This window comes from Sinohyriopsis cumingii, chromosome 2, assembly GCF_028554795.1.
Source record: "Sinohyriopsis cumingii isolate HCF-2022 chromosome 2, ASM2855479v2, whole genome shotgun sequence".
NCBI lineage: Eukaryota > Metazoa > Mollusca > Bivalvia > Unionida > Unionidae > Sinohyriopsis > Sinohyriopsis cumingii.
In genome coordinates this window covers 169,315,818-169,340,117 of record NC_142962.1, presented here as the reverse complement: position 1 = coordinate 169,340,117, position 24,300 = coordinate 169,315,818, and the positions used below count along the sequence as shown (strand labels likewise).

The 24,300-nt window shown below is 33.4% G+C and overlaps 1 protein-coding gene across 1 annotated transcript in view; it reads right to left on the bottom strand.

Annotated features, from left to right (window-relative positions):
- Positions 1-24,300, bottom strand: part of LOC149806279 (CUB and sushi domain-containing protein 1-like) — a 155,017-nt gene that overhangs the window by 55,042 nt on the left and 75,675 nt on the right. Inside the window, exons 12-15 of the mRNA XM_089935547.1 lie at positions 22,716-22,875; positions 14,135-14,332; positions 13,464-13,637; positions 5,172-5,357 (exon numbers count right to left, since the gene is read on the bottom strand). Of these exons, the coding sequence (XP_089791673.1) occupies positions 5,172-5,357; positions 13,464-13,637; positions 14,135-14,332; positions 22,716-22,875 (718 nt within the window). The remainder of the gene's footprint in view (positions 1-5,171; positions 5,358-13,463; positions 13,638-14,134; positions 14,333-22,715; positions 22,876-24,300) is intronic.

The window sequence follows — 24,300 nt, the reverse complement described above, 5'->3', positions numbered from 1 at the left end:
ATCATATACACTGATTTCAGTATTTTGTAGACAACAATCTTACATCTTCTTGTGGTTTATTGTTCTAATCCTATAAATGGACCAACCAAAATCAAAACTGGTCACTCAAAATCTCTAATAGATCATATCCATACAACTATGAAGGAAAATCTGACAAAAATACATATTCTTAGTACAAACTCTAGTTATCACTTAATATTTCTGTATCTGGAAAATCTGGCTTAAAAACAGCTGCACAATCCAAAATCCATAAAACCATAGTAGATCCTTTTAAGGCAAATTTCTGGAAGATTTCATTACTGTTCTTTGGAGTATAGTATCCATGTTTGATGATGTAGATGATGTTGTTGTTGTTGTTGTGGGGTTTAATGCCATATTTCAGCACATGATAGGCTATGCATGGCAGCAAGTATTAATGGTGGAGGAAGAACCCGGGAAATCCCATGGAAGAACCACCAACCCACGAGAAGCTACTGGCGAGCTTTCTCACATGCCCACGTTAGTCGAATCCTAGACTCAAATCCACGAAGACAGAGGTGAGATGGCAGTGATCCGTAATGGAGAGTGCTTAACACCACACTGCCACTCGGGGCCCCGATGATGTAGATGATGCTGTTGATATATGGACACAACTTTTATACAGGTGGTTGATAAACATATACCTTTAAAAAAAACAGAGTAAAACTGGACTTCCAACTTGATTGGTTGACTCCTGGCATTCTATATGCCATGAAAACCTGTGATAATTTCACATATGGTCAACAAGCACATTACAAGACATGGAGAAATAAAGTAACCAAAATGATCAATTGGGTAAAGAAGAATTACTATCAGTTGACTTTAGAAATTAATTGCAATAAGAATTATATGTGGAAAGTTTTTAACAAACTAAATATAGGTAGATGTTTCACAAGTTCATCCAAAATCCACAACTTAGCCAGGAATGCCTGATTAATGATGAAGGTGATGAAATAGCAAATGTGTTCAATCAATGTTTAGTCAGCATAACCTCCAGAATTAAAGAACCCATTGTCAGCTCTAATCACAATGAACAAATATATATGTTCTAAAAAATTTCGCCTGACACAATTTTAGATAAGTGGTACCTTTGAAAACACATTGACTTCAAATCCTGACTGGCTAACTCCTGATAATCTATTCACCATGAAAACTCATGATTATTTTGAATCTGTTGGTCAAAAAGCCCATTATAAAACATGGTGAAAAAAGTAAACAAAATTATCAATGATGCAAAGAATCCAGGTTTAGAAAATAATTGTGTTAAGAATTCTGTGTGGAAAGATACTTAACAAATATTGTGCAGGCAAACATTCTGCAAGGTCATTAAAGGTCATCCAGGAAGGCCAGATAATCGAAGAGGATGTTGAAATAGCAACATATATTTAATGAATTTTTGGCCAATATATTTTCCAAAATTAAGGAACCCATTGTAAACTCCAATCATGATGAATTAAAAAAATTCTGTTTGGAAAAATTCGAAGCTGACACAAAAGTTGTTCACTCTGCAATACCAAATGAAAAAGTTAAAATCTTTCCAAAGTTATCATGACAATGAAATCAACATGCCTAGATAATAATTGACCACATCTCATGATGCTTGTTACAAATATAATATCTGATAGCATAGCTCCAGAACAGATAGATGCATTACTGCCTTAGATCATGGGAAAATTGCTGGATCCTTATATAAGTTGATTGTAGGAAAGCTTTTGACATAGTTGAATATGAATTTCTAATCAAATAAACTGAACATTTATTCCACAACTGGTTGGTTTACATCATATATAACAGTGAGAAAACAGTGTGTCAAAATAAATGGCAGTTTTTCTATAGAAGAACCTATTACATTTGGAGTACTACAGGGATCAATGCTAAGCCTACTCCTCTTTCTCATTTTCAGAAATAGTCTTCCACTGAAAACTGGCAACTGTATTTCATCTACTGACTTACATGCAGATCATGCCATGAAAGTAAACATAGACAAGACTAAAGTATTCATGATTACCACCCAGCAAAGGAGGGCAAAACTTGAAAATAATAATCCTAAGTTTAATGAAATCTGTCTACAAATGGTTACCCACAGAAAAATCCTTGGGGTGATGGTTGACAATTTTTTTTTGCAATGGAATGAATATATTCAAGTCTATGTCATAAAGTCAATTACTGTTTGTGGTTACATAAGCAACTAAGGCCATATCCATCAAATAAGTTAATACATTACAAAAGCTATATACAAACATACTTGCACTAATGTAATGCAAGTTGTAGAAACATTTCTGAAAGAAGATTTGCTAATTATTCTGCATGCAAACTCCTTGATAATGCTGAAAACATCCCAAATGAAATAAATGATATTAAAATATCCACAGTAAGTGAAATTAATATTTTTAAAAAGACTTAAGACTTAATTGTTAAGACTTAAAAAGACTTAATTTGCAAAGTTTCAATCAATATGGCCCCATTATATCTCAATGGACTATTTCATCCTAGAAAAAAGGCAACACTCCCAATTTAAGATCAATTTCAGGTAAACCACTTTTCTACTCCAAACCTATATAAAAAAGCTCTTTAAGAAACATTTTCAATCTTCATGGTCATTAATCTGGAACAGAATTCCAAGGCAATTATAGAAAGTACAATTATAATATGCTCATTTTTTCTTCATTAGCTTTACATTGTCAAAATTGTGCTATACTTTGCATTGCTTCATATTGATGATGTGAGGATAGTATAGTGTATTAGGAACTGCTCTCATGTAGACATACCATATACTCTCATGTAGTATGGTAGATGATTTAAGTTTTCGTTTATTAGAATTGTTTGTGGATGAACTAAACAAGCTGTTTCATCTATTTGAAAGTAGAGATGATAAAGTGAATGATGTGGATAAGTTTACCAAGTCACAAAGATAAAACTTTCAAACAAGCAAATGAATGAACTTGATATTTACCATGTCAACATCAAACGTAAGAGAAGCGGTTATTGAAAATACCATTCTGATTATTTAAACAGTTATTTAGGAGAAATGTTCATAACTTTTCCAAAATGAAATGGTTCAAACTAAGACCAGTACTCTCTGGGGTATGTAAAAATAGCATAGAAATGCATACTGAGACCAAAGGGTATCACATCCAGTACTCTCTAGGGTATGTAAAAATAGCATAGAAAAGCATACTGAGTCAAAAGGCTATCACATCCAGTACTCTCTATGGTATGTAAAAAATAGCATAGAAAAGCATACTGAGTCCAAAGGCTATCACATCCAGTACTCTCTAGGGCATGTGAAAATAGCATAGAAAAGCATACTGAGACCAAAGGTTATCACATCCAGTACTCTCTAGGGTATGTAAAAATAGCATAGAAAAGCATACTGAGTCCAAAGGCTATCACATCCAGTACTCTTTAGGGTATGGGTATGCAAAAATAGCATAGAAAAGCATACTGAGTCAAAAGGCTATCACATCCAGTACTCTCTATGGTATGTAAAAAATAGCATAGAAAAGCATACTGAGTCCAAAGGCTATCACATCCAGTACTCTCTAGGGCATGTGAAAATAGCATAGAAAAGCATACTGAGACCAAAGGTTATCACATCCAGTACTCTCTAGGGTATGTAAAAATAGCATAGAAAAGCATACTGAGTCCAAAGGCTATCACATCCAGTACTCTTTAGGGTATGGGTATGCAAAAATAGCATAGAAAAGCATACTGAGTCCAAAGGCTATCACATATCTATCAGAAACATACCATTCTACAAGTCAAAGTACAAAGTTTGAGAAACAAAATGCAAATTAAGGTTTTGGTAGAAATGTAAGGACCTCAGAGTCAGTAAACCAAGTCAATGAAGAAATTCTCATTTCCAGTGGCTGAATGGACTGTCACACACCAGCTGCTTTGCAATTTTCCACATTAACTCTGTTGAGACAATATTTCAGATTTAGACAGGTAATAGAAGCCATACTAGAGGTCATTACATAGCTGGGGTTCCTACAAGTGACCAGGCATAAATATGTCTTCTTTGGATGGTAATAAGAATGGCAAACAATATACTTACATTTTTACTTGAATTTCCTAAAAATGTACTTTCTTAGTTAGTTCTGCAAATCTGAATTATATGAGTTTATGTCATGGGTTCTAAAACTTGATTAAACACCATGAAATTGTACTGTAATTTTGACTATATTTCCTACTACAACCACATTCTCCTTAATACACTCATAATGCATTGAATGTGATATTTTGATAATTTCAACTGTAAGAGTTCACATATTTCCCACATTATGATTCCAAACAATCAATGACAGAACATAAACACACATGCAGCTGATTCAAGGTGGGTCCCCTACTTCTCAAATCACATGTACTTCATGCGGAACTGACACAGCTGATAAATGCAGTCCATCAAAAGCAAAAAAGCAGAACTGAGTAGAATAACAAAAAAATGATCCATCCATTCCAGATCGGCTGGAAAAGTTGTTCCAAGGTGCATTCATTCAAAATATGACTCTAAATTTCAACTTTAAGTAGATCAAAATAATAATTCTTTTTTAAACTAATGTCTAGTACGCGACAAAGTTCAAACATCGCTGGGCGGTGCTAAGTGCACATTAATATTGTTATTGTGTATTGATGAATCTACAGCTGTGTATTTATTTTGGAATACAGCATGAATTCAATTACTTTGTTTCTTGTAGCTCAGTTTTGATAATTAAGCCTTAGGTAAAAAAACAGAATGAGCATCTAATCTAATAAAAAGTTTACTGCATTACTCATGTTTTTTATAGTAATACTGCACTCCCAAGGTTGTGCAGTAGTACTCCAACAAACTCATTCATATTTTCCCATACAAATGCAGTAACCTATAAATATTATTGTTATCTTGCTATTTTTGTATACAATAGTTGTAGTATGATCTTATTATCAATGCTTTTTTATACTTGTATGTACATGTATTATGTAGGTGAATATGCATATAATAGAGGGTCACAAAGAGGATTAGTTCCATGAAACTTAGAGTGTCACCATCTTTAAATATAGTCAGTATTATTATTATTACTGTATAAGTAAAAAGTAAATATAATACAGCCAATGATTAAGATAAACATGAAGTGAAAGTGATTATTGTCAATTAAAATTGTAATCAAACTTACTGATGCATTGTGGGATTTTCTTGTGGGACCATGCAGTGCCATTACAATAGGAGTACTGAATGCCCTTCAACTCATATCCATTATCACACTGAAACTGAGCCACAGAACCATACTGTCCACTGATGTTTCCCTCTACAAACTTGATGGAGCCAAATACAAGATTGCCTATGGGTGGACAGGTGGTAGCTGAAATGTATGTATATATCTTTGAAAAGCAAAACTCCATAGGTGTATTTCTTATTTCAAATACAACTAATTGTTTTTAGTTATTAAAATATTCAGGAAAAAGTCAAATGATTGTGTTGAAACAGTTTTCCTTCCTTTATTCCCTGTGACCTTGACCTTTGACCTCTTAAACCAAAGTTATATCAGTTTCTTACTTTCCCAAAAATAAAAGCTGCTTGTAAACTTTTACAACAGTAAACAGTAGAGAACTAGAATTATTATATACTCCTTTTTTCTGTTCACTTTACTTTGTGACAATGGTGCAGTATTCTACGATACTGAACACCATGATATTGCATGCACATGCATGACACATGTGCCTAAAACTAGTATAGCATATTAGGAACTAATCTGTAAACAAACCATGTACACTCATGCAGAGGACTTTAGTCTTTAGATTTGTTTGTGGATAACTAAAGCAGCTCTTTCATCTATTTGAAAGTAGAGATGATAAAATGAACAATGTTGATGAGTTTACTGAGTCACAAATGAAACTTTCAAACAAGCATATCAATGAACATGATATTAGCAAAGCCCACAACAAACAAGAGAGATGCAGTATTGAAAATACCATTCTGATCATTTAAACAGTTATTTAGGAGAAATGTTCGTAACTTTTCCTTAATGAAATGGTTCAGACTATGACCAGTGCTTTCTGGGGAATATAGCATAGAAAAGCATACTGAGGGCAAGGGCTATTGCAAATCTACTAGAGATATATGATTTTTTTAGTGAGACTTGAAAGTACTAAATTCATAGGGGGAAAAAGCCAGCTGAAGGTCTTTGTAGAAAAGAAAAGGGCCTCAGAGCCAATAAGCTTAGACAATGAAGAATTCTTATTTCTGCTGGCTGAATGGATGGTCACACACCAGTTGTTTTGCAATTTTCTGCATTAACTCTGTTGATACAATGTTCAGATTTAGGCTAGCAATAGATGCTATACAGGCCATAACATAGATGTGGTCCCTACAAAGAGCATGCAAGCGACCAGGAATAAACATGTCTTTGTTAGTTTGTAATAAGAATGGCAAAAAATATGCTAACATTTTTTGATCTTGAATTTCCCCAAAATGTACTTTCTTAGTTCTGCAAATCTGAATTACATGAGCTATGTCATGGGTTCTAAAGCTTGATTACATGCTTCAAAATTGTACTGTAACTCTGACTAGATTCCAACTGCAATAACATTCTCAAAATGAAATCAATGTGATATTCCATAGCATCTTTTGGATAATTTCAAATGAAAAAGTTCTTCACATTTTTCCCACATTATGATTCCAAACATTCAATGGCAGAACAGAAATACACATGAAGCTGAGTCAAGGCACATCCCTCCCTGCTCAAATCACATGTACTTTATGTGGAATTGACACAGCTAAATCCAGTCCATAATCAGTGGAATTAAGTAGAATAACAAAAAAAATCCATTCATTCTAGACCAACTGGAGAAGCTGTTGCAATGCACATTCATTCGCAATATCACCCTAAGTTTCAATTTTAAGTAGACCAAAACTGCAATTCATTTTGAAAGCGATGTCAAATGCATGACTAAGTTCACATTTTGCTGGGCGTTGCTATATGTACATTAATATTGTTATTGTGTATTGATGAATCTACAGCTGTGTATTTATTTTGGAATACAGCATGAATTCAATTACTTTGTTTCTTGTAATGTATTTTTTTTATATAATTAAGACTTAGGCAGAACCAGGTTGTGCAGTATCCATCCAACAAATACTCATCATATTTTCCCATACAAATGCAGTAACCTATAATTATTGTGCAAAAACTAAATTCATAACAGATGCATGAATGGACACATGGACAGTAACATAATACACTCATCTTTATAGCTAGGTTACGACATTTGGAAAAAGAAATTCCCTCCTATCATAATTTTATTCAGACAGCCATAGCGGCCCAGTTGGTACAACATCTGGATCCCAGATCTGAATAAATATATATACCTACTATCTTCCAATCTACTACCTGGGGCCCCGAGTGGCCGAGTGGTCTAAAGCGCTCTCCGTTACGGATTACTGCCATTTCACCTCTGTCTGCGTGGGTTCGAATCTAGGATTCAGCCAATGTGGGTATGTGAGAAAGCTTGCCAGTAGCTTCTCGTGGGTCGGTGGTTCTTCCTGGGGTTTTCCAGGGTTCTTCCTCCACCATTAATACTGGTCGCCATGAATAGCCTATCGTGTGCTGAAAAATTGCGTTAAACCCAACAACAACAACACTTTCCCATTGCTGTTGCTATTTTGGGTTTAATACCATTTCTCAGCACAAGATAGGCTATGTTATTATTATTATTATTTTTTATTATTATTATCATTATTATTATTACTCGATTGAACTTACTCTAAAAAAGGAGAGTGTGTGTGCGTGTGATTTGGATTTTTAATGTAGCTTTGACAATTTTTAAGTCGTATCACTATGATGTCTGCAGTGTGGCAGTTTATAGCAATGTCTAGCACTGGGACATCATGCCACAGACATGCAGCATCATGTCCCACCCAGTCACATTTTCCTGACACCAGGCAGACTAGTCTTAACACCAACCTCTTAATGTTAAGCACCTAGTGAGGCAGCTGTTAGTACCATTTTAATGAGTCTTTGGTATGACTTGGCTGGGGTTTGAACCCGAGACCTCCCACATCCAAAAAAAGGACAGTATTTGTTAAGGACTTTTTGAATGTGCAAAGATAGAATATAATATTTCAGAGTTTTTAAAGTGGTGATTTTGAACACAGCATATTACAGTATTTCCAGCAATGGTTGTTGCAAGTTCTGAGTATGGCTGAATGCCAAAAGGTGGAATGAAGTCTGGTTTCTAAGCATACAAGGTTTATTAAATGAGCCTAAAGGTGGAATGAAGTCTGGTTTCTAAGCATACAAGGTTTATTAAATGAGCCTAAAGGTGGAATGAAGTCTGGTTTCTAAGCATACAAGGTTTATTAAATGAGCCAAAAGGTGGAATGAAGTCTGGTTTCTAAGCATACAAGGTTTATTAAATGAGCCAAAAGGTGGAATGAAGTCTGGTTTCTAAGCATACAAGGTTTATTAAATGAGCCTAAAGATAGAATGAAGTCTGGTTTCTAAGCATACAAGGTTTATTAAATGAGCCTAAAGATAGAATGAAGTCTGGTTTCTAAGCATACAAGGTTTATTAAATGAGCCAAAAGGTGGAATGAAGTCTGGTTTCTAAGCATACAAGGTTTATTAAATGAGCCAAAAGGTGGAATGAAGTCTGGTTTCTAAGCATACAAGGTTTATTATATGGGCCTAAAGATGGAATGAAGTCTGGTTTCCAAGTATATAAGGTTTATTATATGGGCCTAAAGATGGAATGAAGTCTGGTTTCTAAGCATATAAGGTTTATTATATGCACCTAAAGATGGAATGAAGTCTGGTTTCTAAGTATATAAGGTTTATTATATGGGCCTAAATTTGGAATGAAGTCTGGTTTCTAAGCATACAAGGTTTATTAAATGAGCCAAAAGGTGGAATGAAGTCTGGTTTCCATGTATATAAGGTTTATTAAATGAGCCAAAAGGTGGAATGAAGTCTGGTTTCTAAGTATATAAGGTTTATTATATGGGCCTAAAGATGGAATGAAGTCTGGTTTCTAAGCATATAAGGTTTATTATATGCGCCTAAAGATGGAATGAAGTCTGGTTTCTAAGCATACAAGGTTTATTAAATGAGCCAAAAGGTGGAATGAAGTCTGGTTTCCAAGTATATAAGGTTTATTAAATGAGCCAAAAGGTGGAATGAAGTCTGGTTTCCAAGTATATAAGGTTTATTATATGGGCCTAAAGATGGAATGAAGTCTGGTTTCTAAGTATATAAGGTTTATTATATGGGCCTAAAGGTGGAATGAAGTCTGGTTTCTAAGCATACAAGGTTTATTAAATGAGCCAAAAGGTGGAATGAAGTCTGGTTTCTAAGCATACAAGGTTTATTAAATGAGCCAAAAGGTGGAATGAAGTCTGGTTTCCAAGTATATAAGGTTTATTATATGGGCCTAAAGATGGAATGAAGTCTGGTTTCTAAGCATATAAGGTTTATTATATGCGCCTAAAGATGGAATGAAGTCTGGTTTCTAAGTATATAAGGTTTATTATATGGGCCTAAAGATGGAATGAAGTCTGGTTTCTAAGCATACAAGGTTTATTATATGGGCCTAAAGGTGGAATGAAGTCTGGTTTCTAAGCATACAAGGTTTATTAAATGAGCCAAAAGGTGGAATGAAGTCTGGTTTCCAAGTATATAAGGTTTATTAAATGAGACAAAAGGTGGAATGAAGTCTGGTTTCTAAGTATATAAGGTTTATTATATGCGCCTAAAGATGGAATGAAGTCTGGTTTCTAAGTATATAAGGTTTATTATATGCGCCTAAAGATGGAATGAAGTCTGGTTTCTAAGTATATAAGGTTTATTATATGGGCCTAAAGGTGGAATGAAGTCTGGTTTCTAAGCATACAAGGTTTATTAAATGAGCCTAAAGATAGAATGAAGTCTGGTTTCTAAGCATACAAGGTTTATTAAATGAGCCAAAAGGTGGAATGAAGTCTGGTTTCTAAGCATACAAGGTTTATTAAATGAGCCAAAAGGTGGAATGAAGTCTGGTTTCCAAGTATATAAGGTTTATTATATGGGCCTAAAGATGGAATGAAGTCTGGTTTCTAAGCATATAAGGTTTATTATATGCGCCTAAAGATGGAATGATGTTGTTGTTGTTGTTGTTGTAGGGTTTAACGCCATTTTTCAGCACAAGATAGGCCATATATGGCGGCCAGTATAACTGGTGGAGGAAGAACCCTGGAAAACCCAGGAAAGAACCACCGACCCACGAGAAGCTACTGGCAGGCTTTCCCACGTACCCACGCTAGCCGAGCCTTGGACTCGAACATACGCAGACAGAGGTGAGATGGCAGTGATCCGGAACGGTGAGCGCTTTAGACCACTCGGCCACTCGGGGCCCCTAAGATGGAATGAAGTCTGGTTTCTAAGTATATAAGGTTTATTATATGGGCCTAAAGATGGAATGAAGTCTGGTTTCTAAGCATATAAGGTTTATTATATGCGCCTAAAGATGGAATGAAGTCTGGTTTCTAAGCATATAAGGTTTATTATATGGGCCTAAAGGTGGAATGAAGTCTGGTTTCTAAGCATACAAGGTTTATTAAATGAGCCAAAAGGTGGAATGAAGTCTGGTTTCTAAGTATATAAGGTTTATTAAATGAGCCTAAAGGTGGAATGAAGTCTGGTTTCTAAGCATACAAGGTTTATTAAATGAGCCTAAAGGTGGAATGAAGTCTGGTTTCTAAGCATACAAGGTTTATTAAATGAGCCAAAAGGTGGAATGAAGTCTGGTTTCTAAGCATACAAGGTTTATTAAATGAGCCAAAAGGTGGAATGAAGTCTGGTTTCCAAGTATATAAGGTTTATTATATGGGCCTAAAGATGGAATGAAGTCTGGTTTCTAAGCATACAAGGTTTATTTTATGGGCCTAAAGATGGAATGAAGTCTGGTTTCTAAGTATATAAGGTTTATTATATGGGCCTAAAGATGGAATGAAGTCTGGTTTCTAAGTATATAAGGTTTATTATATGGGCCTAAAGATGGAATGAAGTCTGGTTTCTAAGCATATAAGGTTTATTATATGCGCCTAAAGATGGAATGAAGTCTGGTTTCTAAGTACATAAGGTTTATTATATGGGCCTAAAGATGGAATGAAGTCTGGTTTCTAAGTATATAAGGTTTATTATATGGGCCTGAAGATGGAATGAAGTCTGGTTTCTAAATATATAAGGTTTATTATATGGGCCTAAAGATGGAATGAAGTCTGGTTTCTAAGTATATAAGGTTTATTATATGCGCCTAAAGATGGAATGAAGTCTGGTTTCTAAGTATATAAGGTTTATTATATGCGCCTAAAGATGGAATGAAGTCTGGTTTCTAAGTATATAAGGTTTATTATATGGGCCTAAAGATGGAATGAAGTCTGGTTTCTAAGCATATAAAGTTTAATATATGGGCCTAAAGATGGAATGAAGTCTAGTTTCTAAGTATATAAGGTTTAATATATGGGCCTAAAGATGGAATGAAGTCTGGTTTCTAAATATATAAGGTTTATTATATGGGCCTAAAGATGGAATGAAGTCTGGTTTCTAAGCATATAAAGTTTAACATATGGGCCTAAAGATGGAATGAAGTCTGGTTTCTAAGCATATAAAGTTTAATATATGGGCCTAAAGATGGAATGAAGTCTGGTTTCTAAATATATAAGGTTTATTATATGGGCCTAAAGATGGAATGAAGTCTGGTTTCTAAGCATATAAAGTTTAACATATGGGCCTAAAGATGGAATGAAGTCTGGTTTCTAAGCATATAAAGTTTAATATATGGGCCTAAAGATGGAATGAAGTCTGGTTTCTAAGTATATAAGGTTTATTATATGGGCCTAAAGATGGAATGAAGTCTGGTTTCTAAGTATATAAGGTTTATTATATGGGCCTAAAGATGGAATGAAGTCTGGTTTCTAAGCATATAAAGTTTATTATATGGGCCTAAAGATGGAATGAAGTCTGGTTTCTAAGCATATAAGATTTATTATATGGGCCTAAAGATGGAATGAAGTCTGGTTTTTTTTAAGCTTATAAGATTTATTATATGGGCTTAAAGATGGAATGATGTCTGGTTTCTAAGCATACAAGGTTTATTATATGGGCCTAAAGGTGGAATGAAGTCTGGTTTTTAAGCTTACAAGGTTTATTATATGGGCCTAAAGATGGAATGAAGTCTGGTTTCCAAGTATATAAGGTTTATTATATGGGCCTAAAGATGGAATGAAGTCTGGTTTCTAAGCATACAAGGTTTATTATATGGGCCTAAAGGTGGAATGAAGTCTGGTTTCCAAGTATATAAGGTTTATTATATGGGCCTAAAGATGGAATGAAATCTGGTTTCTAAGCATATAGGGTTTATTATATGGACCTAAAGGTGGAATGAAGTCAGGTTTCTATGCATATATGGTTTATTATATGGGCCTAAAGATGAAATGAAGTCTGGTTTCTAAGCATTTAAGTGAGCATACAAGGTTTATTATATGGGCCTAAAGATGACAACATTTGAGGGATTAGATGGATTTGAAAATAGCTTGGTAGTAAAATGAAAAATGAAAAGCCATTTTCATTCATCTGAGATCAAGTCATGGCCTGTTTACTTCAACATGCAAGTTTTCGCAAGACAAAGTTTAAAATGCACCCAGCCAATGTCTGAATCTTTACCACATATCTAATCAAGGTATGATTTATAGATAAATGAAGTAAAAAAATTTAAACAAAACTTTTACATTCATTATCTCTGTGACCTTGACCTGATGGCAAAGGAACAAGTAAGCATGATTTGGCATTATCTGTCTTATCTTTATAATCATTAATGTGATGAGAATCTATCACAGGGTTTAAGAAATATATGCACATGAAAAGTTTTCATGTCAACTTAAAATGTTGAGGAAGCCACTGACAAAGAAACATCTGCAATATCTTGCTTTCCACTAAGGTGGACTCAACAATAAAGTTGTCAAGGACTTTGTTTCAGTTTACCAGACAGAAACTGAGGTATTAAAAGGACTTTTTTCCAAGTTTTCAAAAGTTTTATTGTTCCATGAAATTTAAACCTAATCCAAGACACAAGTCATTACTGAAGCCTAGGTTGACAGATACATGTATAAACACATCCAAAGTACAGACAAAATTTCAGTTTAAAAAAAAAATAAGAAATTTTCATTCATCATGTGTAAGCATAAAAGCCTAAAATATCCTGTGTAAGCATAAAAGTCTCAAATATCCTGTGTAAGCATAAAAGCCTAAAATATCCTGTGTAAGCATAAAAGCCTAAAATATTCTGTGTAAGCATAAAAGCCTAAAATATCCTAGGTAAGCATAAAAGCCTAAAATATCCTGTGTAAGCATAAAAGCCTAAAATATGTTTAAAATGATGTGTAGCTTTGCAATCACCATTCCAGTCGGATTGCTTTTAGCATCTTTTGTACTTACATACACAACTTGGAATATTTATCCAAATTCCTGAATCTGAGCATACAGCCATATCAGCACCTTCCCTTCTGAAGTTACTATTACATTCATATCTGGCAGTTTTATTGTATGTCACCCCGGTGGCATTTGCAATATATCCATTATCAATGGCAGGTGGAACTCCACAATATGCGACTACAATGTAAACAATATACAGATAATTCTATATAACAAACTACACTACAAACAAAAATACAAACTCAGAAAACACAATAAAATGAGAAAAAAAAAATCGGGGATTTTAGTATTTTCCAAAACATTCATCATTGAATATGCATTATCATAATCTGAATATGCATTCACATCATCTAAATATGCATTCACATCATCTAGCCAAATCAGACTGCTAAAATAAAAGACACATTTCAAATAATGTTTTCTGTGCAGCATGCATAAAACATTGGTTGACATTTTTATTATAAATTACTTGAATCACAAACACCAAACAAAATATTAGGAACCCATGGAAAAGCAGTGGACTGTCTAATTAAGTTGCAGAATACTTAACACGATAAATTCTTGATAATAGCAAAGATATATTAAAATACATAAAGTAAATATTTTGAACAAACAGTATGAACTTTTTAAATACCCCTCCTTTAACCAATGAAATGTAAAGTTGCAAAGTGTACTTTGACAGTATGGAATCCTCTCTTTGTCCCACTGTCCCCGAGAGAGACAGGTCATCTCCACTTGTGACTGTTTGCTGTACTCCTCCTGTCTGAAGGAATAACCTGTGACACATTTCACAGCTACTGTGGTTTCAAATGAATAGGAGGTCACATTCCACACTGTGAATTCTGAGACATTCTCTTTCACTTTGGGACAGTCTGGAAACCAAACACATTATTATCAGGTTTAATATTTCATATAAATTATCCAGGAAGCTTTCTTTTCATGATTATTCCATTTTAATCTATCAGGTTAGTGGTGAACAGCAATTATTTTTAGGGGTACCACCACAAGAAATGAACTAAATTTATTCAGAAAAAACAAATAAGAGTTTTAAGAGGGCCTGATGTACTAGGCTTACATAACTAAACAGTTGACCATTTCATTAAGAAGGCATATGTAGCATTGTAACCTATGTAAATTAGAGCCCAAACTGTACCGTATTTCATTATCGCCCAAACTGTACCATATTTCATTATTGCCCAAACTGTACCATATTTCATTATCACCCAAACTGTACCATATTTCATTATCACCCAAACTGTACTGTATTTCATTATCACCCAAACTGTACCGTATTTCATTAGTGCCCAAACTGTACTGTATTTCATTATCACCCAAACTGTACCGTATTTCATTATTGCCCAAACTGTACCGTATTTCATTATTGCCCAAACTGTACCGTATTTCATTATCACCCAAACTGTATCGTATTTCATTATCACCCAAACTGTACCATATTTCATTATTGCCCAAACTGTACATCATGCTATTTTATTCATTTCACTTAAGTCTGATAAACTTTCATTCTAAAGATAATGGGATAATAACTATGCATAGTCTATTGTTCATAATCAGGTCATCCAAGTTCTTTTAACAGGTACTACTGACAAAGATTTATTTGTTGTCAACATATAGATATTACTTTTACGTGAATTGAAATTATAATTTGCAGGTTTGGGGCTATGGTGTGGGTGTTTGAAGCCATTTATTTGTTTATTTGCTCTTGGTAATTAAAATCTATTGTTCAAAACATAGTTGCTTGGATCAGCCTTAGAGTACAAAGAACTGAGTACACCACCTTACTGAAAAACAACCTTCACTGGATACCGGTTTGATCCAGAATCAAACACAAAATTTGTTCACTATGCTAAATTTCATTAACTGTCTCCAGTCCAATACACCTATCTGACCTTGTCAACTGTCTCCAGTCCAATTTTCCTATCTGACCTTGTCAATTGTCTCCACTCCAATATACTTATCTGACCTCATAAACTGTCTCCAGTCCAATATACCTATCTGACCTTGTTAACTGTCTCCAGTCCAATACACCTATCTGACCTTGTCAACTGTCTCCAGTCCAATGCACCTATCTGACCTTGTCAATTGTCTCCACTCCAATATACTTATCTGACCTCATAAACTGTCTCCAGTCCAATATACCTATCTGACCTTGTCAACTGTCTCCAGTCCAATATACCTATCTGACCTTGTTAACTGTCTCCAGTCCAATACACCTATCTGACCTTGTCAACTGTCTCCAGTCCAATATACCTATCTGTCTTCACCCATATGTACTCCCCATCGAAACAGATGCTCCTCTTCCAACACTTGCATTTGTATTGTTCCCACTGTTAAAATGAAGTCATACAGACTACATCTGCATACCAGGGCCCAACTATGTGGAACGAATTGCCCATAGATCTTACACACAAGGACAATGTGATCTCATTCAAGAGTGCTCTTAAAACTCACCAACTTCAAGTACAAGAAAATACTTCAGATATAATAAAGTATACTTCCTTTTAACTGTTATCAGCATGTTTTTCTTCTGGAATTTCATAGCTTTTGTTTTTGTATTAACCAAGAACAGAGCAATTTAAAAAGAGCTTCCAATACTCTGGTACAGTTCTGTGGAACAAGCTTCCACTACATGTAAAATCTGCTGAAAATATTAGAGTATTTAAGAAGAGATATATCATGAGCATGTATGTGTTTCTAATAGATAATGGAATTTAGTATTTTATTACTAAACATGTTAAAATAAACAGTAATTATTGCTATCTTCATATAATGTGCATTGTTATACTCTCCTTAAGAGAGCCTCAAGGGAGAATAGTCCTTGACTAATGAGTCACCCTCTATAAATAAAGCATTATTATTATTATTATTATTATTATTATTATTATTATTATTGTTGTTGTTGTATATGAGTTTATGTGTAGTACAATATTGTAATGCAGTTAAACTTCTCAAGATTAGGTGCTGTACTAAGTTCACATTTTATTATTATTATTATTATTATTATTATTATTGTTATTATTATTATTGTTATTATTATTATTATTAAAATTAAAGGTGTTTCAAGACAAAATTATATTGGGGTATTTTCTTTTTATAAATTATGCTAAAAATGCAAAATATGAATTTCAAACAGTTTGTCAGTAATGGCACTAAATAGATGAAATGCCATAAAATAATATACAATGCACATTCAATATATTAGATAAATTAGAAATGAGAACTGTTTAGGTATTTTAACATTGCAATGCTAGCATTTGTCAAACTCTTTTTTATCAAACATACCAAACCTGAATTTCAAATGTGGTAAAGGTGTTAGAAATAATTATCTGCAAATAAATGTATAAACTTGGACATATTTCTTGTAAAAAAAACTACATTCTTATTGGATCAAAATCAGTATTAAACAAGACAATTACATGCAAATAAGTATCTATAATTATGTAAAGATATTCTTATCTTTAATTACAACATTCCACAGAGCTAATCAAAGCCTGGATTGATAGTATCTCTAACATCAATGCATCTAATGAAATGTTTCTCAGTTACCATTTCTTATTGGTGCACATTAGAGGCACTCAATAAAATTCCTGGTTCAGCTGGGCTAAACCTACTTTATTGTCTTTTTCCTAGTGACTTTAGTAATTGTTGGACAATGAGAGCACAGTGCCTTGCCTAATGATACAGCACTGCAGCCAAAATAGCCTGGTCTGAGAATCTAACCTGGCACTCTAGCATTAAAGTCCAGCAAACTAGCCACTGACCTACCATGCCTTTCTTCAGTACCACCTCTCTGTGCACTTGCATCCCATCACCTCAAGATTCAATGGCTTCACAAACTGATATTAAACACAATTATTTTATCTACTTAGAGTATTACTTATTATATTTCTATTTAGTAATATTTGTCAGTAATAAATTACAAATTATTCATGTTAATAAATAATATGCATTGTTTTTCATAATTCTGTAAAAAAAAGTTATTGAAATATATGCACCTTTGATTCTGAAATTATTGCATTTTATAAAACCTGGTTTGCATTTTTTTTCAAGAGGAAGAACTGTGTAAGCCCAAACCTGTGATTATCAATGTCATTATCATAGGTTGCTTCCTGTGCTTCCCAACTGATAGGTTTTTTAAAACAGAAAACAAACTGATTACATAACATACTAACAAAACTCTTTCTAACTGTACTGAATTTCATTAAAATGCACAGATTTTGTTCAAAGTGGAAAAATTACTGGATACCTTCATTATAAAAGCATATTTACTAAGTTTGAAAAAGATCTGATCAGAAACATTCATAAAAGTGATGACAAAATCATTCAATCAGATGTAACACAGTCTCACCATGTGCTGATCTAACTGGTCAATGAACCAATCAATAAAAATCTTACTGGTCAATGAACCAATCAATTAAGATCTTACTAGTCAATGAACCAATCAATTAAGAACTTACTGGTCAATGAACCAATCAATTAAGATCTTACTGGTCAATGAACCAATCAATAAAGATCTTAAAGCCTTAAGTATAACCAAGTTGACTCAAAATCAGACCAGAAATGAAGTCCCTAGAGTTCTTACAAATTCAACCAATCCACTGTAAGATCACCTCACTTCTAAATGTTGATGATGATAATATATCAAAATGGTGTGAGATCATGACCATACAAGCCAATATCAAAATCAAATGAGAAGTATGGTCTCAAGAATTCAGTCTGATGGAAGATCGCTTTATCAGTATCCTGGGATCTCATCATCATCAAACTTGTCAAGGATTTTGATGACATAGCCATACATTCCAAGTTTGATCAATGTGAGAAATGTGTCCATCAGTATGGTAGAATGACCAACAATATTATTAATGAGCAAGATGGGCTCAGTGGTTGTAGTACAAGTTTTGCAACCAAAAGGATGCAGGGTTAGAAGCCTACTACTGGTTCAGCTATAGCGGCATACATTTGGGCAAAGCACAACATTCAAATTGCCTCAGCACTGAAGAACTTACTTTTGTTGTTGTGCAGTAAGAAACCAAACTGAACCAAACTCTCAGTCTTAAGCATAAATCTCACTTCATTATGGAACCTGTCCAAGATTTTGATGACATATATTCCAAGTCTGAACAAAATCAGAATAAAACAGGGCTTCATGTGTGACAACTAGCTCAGTCTTATCATCATATCTGAATCCTGCTCAGTAACAAACTCATCCAAGATATCAGCCCATATTCCCAAATTTTTAAAAAATCGAAATCAGGTTAAACATTTAACTTCCAAAATGGTAACAATTAACCCAGCCAGTCAGACACTTTATCTTTTGATTATTATACTTGGATCTCACTTGTTCTCAAATTTGTCAGTGATCTTGATGATATAAGCATATACTAATGTCATTGAAATCAGATGAGAAATATGGCCTCCAGAACAGTAAAAGGTGCACAAATCACAAGCAAGTTCCTCGACTTGTTAATATGCATGGATCTGGTTCAGATTTGACCAAGATAATTAATATAAAAGCACATGTTCCAACATATTGACTGTAAAAGGACATGTTCCAAGATATTGACTGTAAAAGAACATGTTCCAACATATTGACTGTAAAAGGACATGTTCCAAGATATTGACTATAAAAGCAAATGTTTTCCAAGTCTGATTGAAACTGGATTAAAAACTATGCTTCCCAAAGTAGTAAAAGACAATTGTTAAGGGAGGGATGACAGTCACTGGGCCATACCATTGTTAATGAAGAGATGACAGTCACTGGGCCATACCATACATACACTTGGTCATGTGGATAAAAGACTACAAATTAGTCTATTGGCAACACAGATATATAAAAACATAGCGCAAATTAAAGGGTTAAGTTCAAAGTCAGACAAGGAAGACTTTGCCAGCAAATGGTGAAAATCAAAATTCACCCAGATGTTTCTAACTAACTCCTCATAACAAATCTGATTTCAATACACAAAGGCCTTTTAAACGACAATGCAAAAGTTAATTAAATCTGTTCTAGATTATATGTGACAGGATGGACAGATAGGGGTATCGCTATATACCTCCTGCATGGATATGGTGGGGCAACAAAATTGGTTCAGACACCCAACCCCTACAGAATAAGGCTGCAATATTTACACATGTAAATAGCTTAGTTTAGTGTACTGCCTATAAATGTTTACAAAACCATTTACCATGTAAAATAACATGCATGTGACTATCAGTGAGGTCACTTACTGTTACAAATAAACAATATATATATCCACATCAAGTCAGCTTACCAAAGGACTGTTACTTCCTGTTCCAAATAAATGATATTTATCCACATCACTGCTTACAAAAGGATTGTTAAGTAGAATATTTCTGTACAATTCTTTTCTTAAAGTATCTATAATTTTCACATCAAATGTGTCATGGCTAGGAAAATAGCTGAAGTTGACAAGAATTGGTTGTAGTTAACATTATACATCTGGTAGCTTTACTGATAATGCTGATACAATATGTTTAACTGTTTTTGGCTGAAACTATCCCTGATATTCTTCAGTAATAAGGCTCTAAAAATTGGCCCACATGTCAGCCATACTGGATATCAAATTGGTGTCATTCTCATTAGGACAAACCAATATGCCATTAGAAGACTTTTAGTGTATACCCCATGCCGATATGACCATCCATTCAGGAGAATTAGTGACAAGATTTTCAATATGTTCATTGTGGCAGGTATTTTCTGGCCAGTTTCATTCAGTACCATCTACCCTATTATAATTAGTTTTCTTGTGAAAACTCCATGTCGACATGGCCAATCAGCCAAATGAATCTCATAATCTATGATTCAGTTAAACTCTACTAAAACCCAAGAATTCTACATAATTACAAAAGCAGTCTTGCTTATTCAGGCACATTATACTGAAATTCCTCTCATTAACTTTAAAATCAGCTCCTGGAGCAGTTTTAAGATGGCATACCATTATCTGCTGCAATATGATAATTTATTATACATAACATCTTCCTTTCTGGTGTGTATGTCTGTGTGTGATCAGCAATTAATATACATATGGTAAATGTTGTAACTGCTGTACATTCACTATCAGAGTGGGCCACTGGGAAGATTAGAATTTACTGTATGCTTAATGTGTTACCCTCGTTCAATAAAATATATAGTATTATTATTATTACTAGTATTATTATTATTATTATTATTATTATTATTATTATTATTATTACTATTATTATTATTATTCTTATTCTTATTATTATTATTATTATTATTATTACTATTATTATTATTATTATTATTACTATTATTATTATTATTATTATTATTACTATTATTATTATTATTATTATTATTATTATTATTATTACTATTATTATTATTATTATTATTATTATTATTATCATTATTATTACTATTATTATTATTATTATTATTATTATTATTATTATTATTACTATTATTATTATTATTATTATTATTATTATTATTATTATTATTATTACTATTATTATTATTATTATTATTATTATTATCATTATTATTATTATTCTTATTATTATTATTATTATTATTATTACTAGTATTATTATGCAATGGGTAGGTTTATTTCCATGTTTTGTGGGTCCATGAATGAGCTTGAAACTTGGAAATGGTCTGTTAGACAATTAATTTTTCATTGTCTCTCATACACAGATACTAATTCGGGGTAATATTGTGCAAGCTATGTCAAAAGCCCTAAATAAAGTATTACACACTTTCCCAGGACACATCTCTTTGACAAATAATTTGATTACACAACAGAAAAATGAGGAATACTCTTTCCCAGAAAAACATTTGATTGAATGTTTAATTATAATGCAAACATCTAGAGAAATGACTGTTTTCTTCATGAACTGAAAATGAGGAAATGCATATTCAGCTGGTTTTAGCATATACAAAAAAAAAAAACTATGGAATTTTACCTGGACAGCCAACACACAAAATCAAAAGAGAAATGACTGGTTCTCATTTCCACTGAAATGTTGACCACTAAAATAGTTTGATTACAGAAAAAGATCATATTCAATCAGTCTAAATGCATAAAAAAATGGAATATTTCCAGGATAGTCAACGCACATAAACATGCATACACTCACAGTGGAAAATGGTCATAATATATTACTTTATGTATTCAACAGCAACTAAAAGACTGAAAGAGAGTGTGAGACATGAATGTACAGCCTAATGCCACCTCTGTTAACTACAGAATTACTAGTAATTTAACATCTTGTATAACTGTATGGTTTCACATTATATAACAATTCATAAAATATTTATCCTATATGGTTCACATCATCTCATAAATGTATGTAAAACTTTTCAGCTGTCTATTGACTGTTAAGGGCTTTTATTAGTTAAGAAAATCAAAATCAACACCGAATTTCTTAGTACTGAATAAACAGCAAGAATGCCAATAATTCATGGAAATTTTAACATGTTAAGGTTGTAGCAAAGAAACCCATTTTTCCTTAACTTTTCTCTCCACTGATAGCATGTTTTTGGAACAAAACCAGAATGTATCCCAGATAAACATAAATGCCCTATCAGCCATCCTCTTATTGCAGCATGAATTTCATGTCACTTCCTTTTTTGTATCTCTAACACTTTATGACAAGCCCAACTGACTTTTGTTAATTATGAAACAAGTTACAAAAATATGAAGGTCATAGTGACATAGTTTTGTTGGAATGGTATTGCACTCACCAAGACAAAGGGGCATCCATATACAATATATACAATGTTGCATGCTTAGACAAGATGACAATATAACGGACAGATGGACTGACAAGAATAATATAATATGCCTTTTCCACTAATGGAAATAAAGTAAAGAAATGTTTACCTAATGTAATATGTGACGTGATGTGATTTTGGATTTTTAACATAGCTTTAACAGTTTTTCAGTCATATCGCTATGATATCTGCAATTTGGCAGTTTATTGTGATGTCCAGCACTGGGGCATCAAGCCACAGACATGTAGCATAATGTCCCACCCAGTCACATTATCCTGACACCAGGCCGACTAGTTCTAACACTAACCTCTTAATACTGAACACCCAGCAAGGCAGCTGTTAGCACCTATTTTGTAAGTCTTAAAATTGGCATGACATAGATGGGGATCAAACCCACGACCTCCCTGCATCTGAGGCAGATGCTCTAACCACAATGCCATTGGAGTGGTACCTAATGTAATATGAATTATAATTACCTATGGAAAACTTGGCTGAGAATCCTGTGTCAGTAAGAGCTTGATTTGTGATGAACTTTAGTTTGATAATCCCTTCATTTGACTTGACTGGGTCTGGAAGTTGATTTCCTGTGAATCCCATCCCACTGTGGACAGCTGTTTCTGAGCTGTTAATAAACACCTAGAAAAGAATTTAATTGTCATAACTGAGAGATTAACCTGAGTGAATTTAATAGTCAGTCTTAACTGAGAGATTTGCCTTAGTGAATTTAATAGTTAGTCTTAACTGAGAGATTAACCTTAGTGAATTTAATAGTCAGTCTTAACTGAGAGATTTGCCTTAGTGAATTTAATAGTCAGTCATAACTGAGAGATTAGCCTTAGTGAATTTAATAGTCAGTCGTAACTGAGAGATTAGCCTTAGTGAATTTAATAGTCAGTCTTAACTGAGAGATTAGCTAATTAGTGAATTTAATAGTCTTTACTGAGAGATTAGCCTTAGTGAATTTAATAGTCAGTTGTAACTGAGAGATTAGCTAATTAGTGAATTTAATAGCCTTTACTGAGAGATTAGCCTTAGTGAATTTAATAGTCAGTTGTAACTGAGAGGTTAGCTAATTAGTGAATTTAATAGTCAGTTGTAACTGAGAGATTAGCCTTAGTGAATTTAATAGTCAGTCTTAACTGAGAGATTAGCTAATTAGTGAATTTAATAGTCGGTCATAACTGAGAGATTAGCCTTAGTGAATTTAATAGTCAGTCGTAACTGAGAGATTAGCCTTAGTGAATTTAATAGTCAGTCTTAACTGAGAGATTAGCTAATTAGTGAATTTAATAGTCCGTCATAACTGAGAGATTAGCCTTAGTGAATTTAATAGTCGTAACTGAGAGATTAGCTAATTAGTGAATTTAATAGTCAGTCGTAACTGAGAAATTAGCTAATTAGTGAATTTAATAGTCAGTCGTAACTGAGAGATTAGCTAATTAGTGAATTTAATAGTCAGTTGTAACTGAGAGATTAGCTAACTAGTGAATTTAATAGTCAGTCGTAACTGAGAGATTAGCCTTAGTGAATTTAATAGTCAGTCATAACTGAGAGATTAATGAAAGTATGGGTATTTCTAATGCTGAATACAAATCAACTTACAATATTTAAATTATTTAGGAAACTGAAGATGATAGCTAATTATTATGAAAGCTAAATTCTTGAGACTAAATGTTGGCAAATTTTAAACGAAGCCCTAACATTATGATACTGCTTCATATAAAATGAATGTAATTAAAATACAGTAGTTTTACCACGCTCACTGTAATCCATCTTGTAAATTAAATCATTACTGACTTCTAAGTTTGTCTTGTGGACCATGACACAGTAATTTCGCTATTGATCACATGACTAAAACAGAGGACTCTGTCATCAGCCAAATTGTATAAGTTTCTCTTGAAAACAGCTGTTTATGCTTTAGGTCAAAAGATAGTTGGCTAATGTGGAAAAGCCTGCTATGAGTAATAAATTCAAAGAATTTGTATGTGTGGATATTCCTTGTGACCCATGAACTGACCAGTTTTAAAACTGAATACACCTGAACCCAACGAAAAGCTGGGA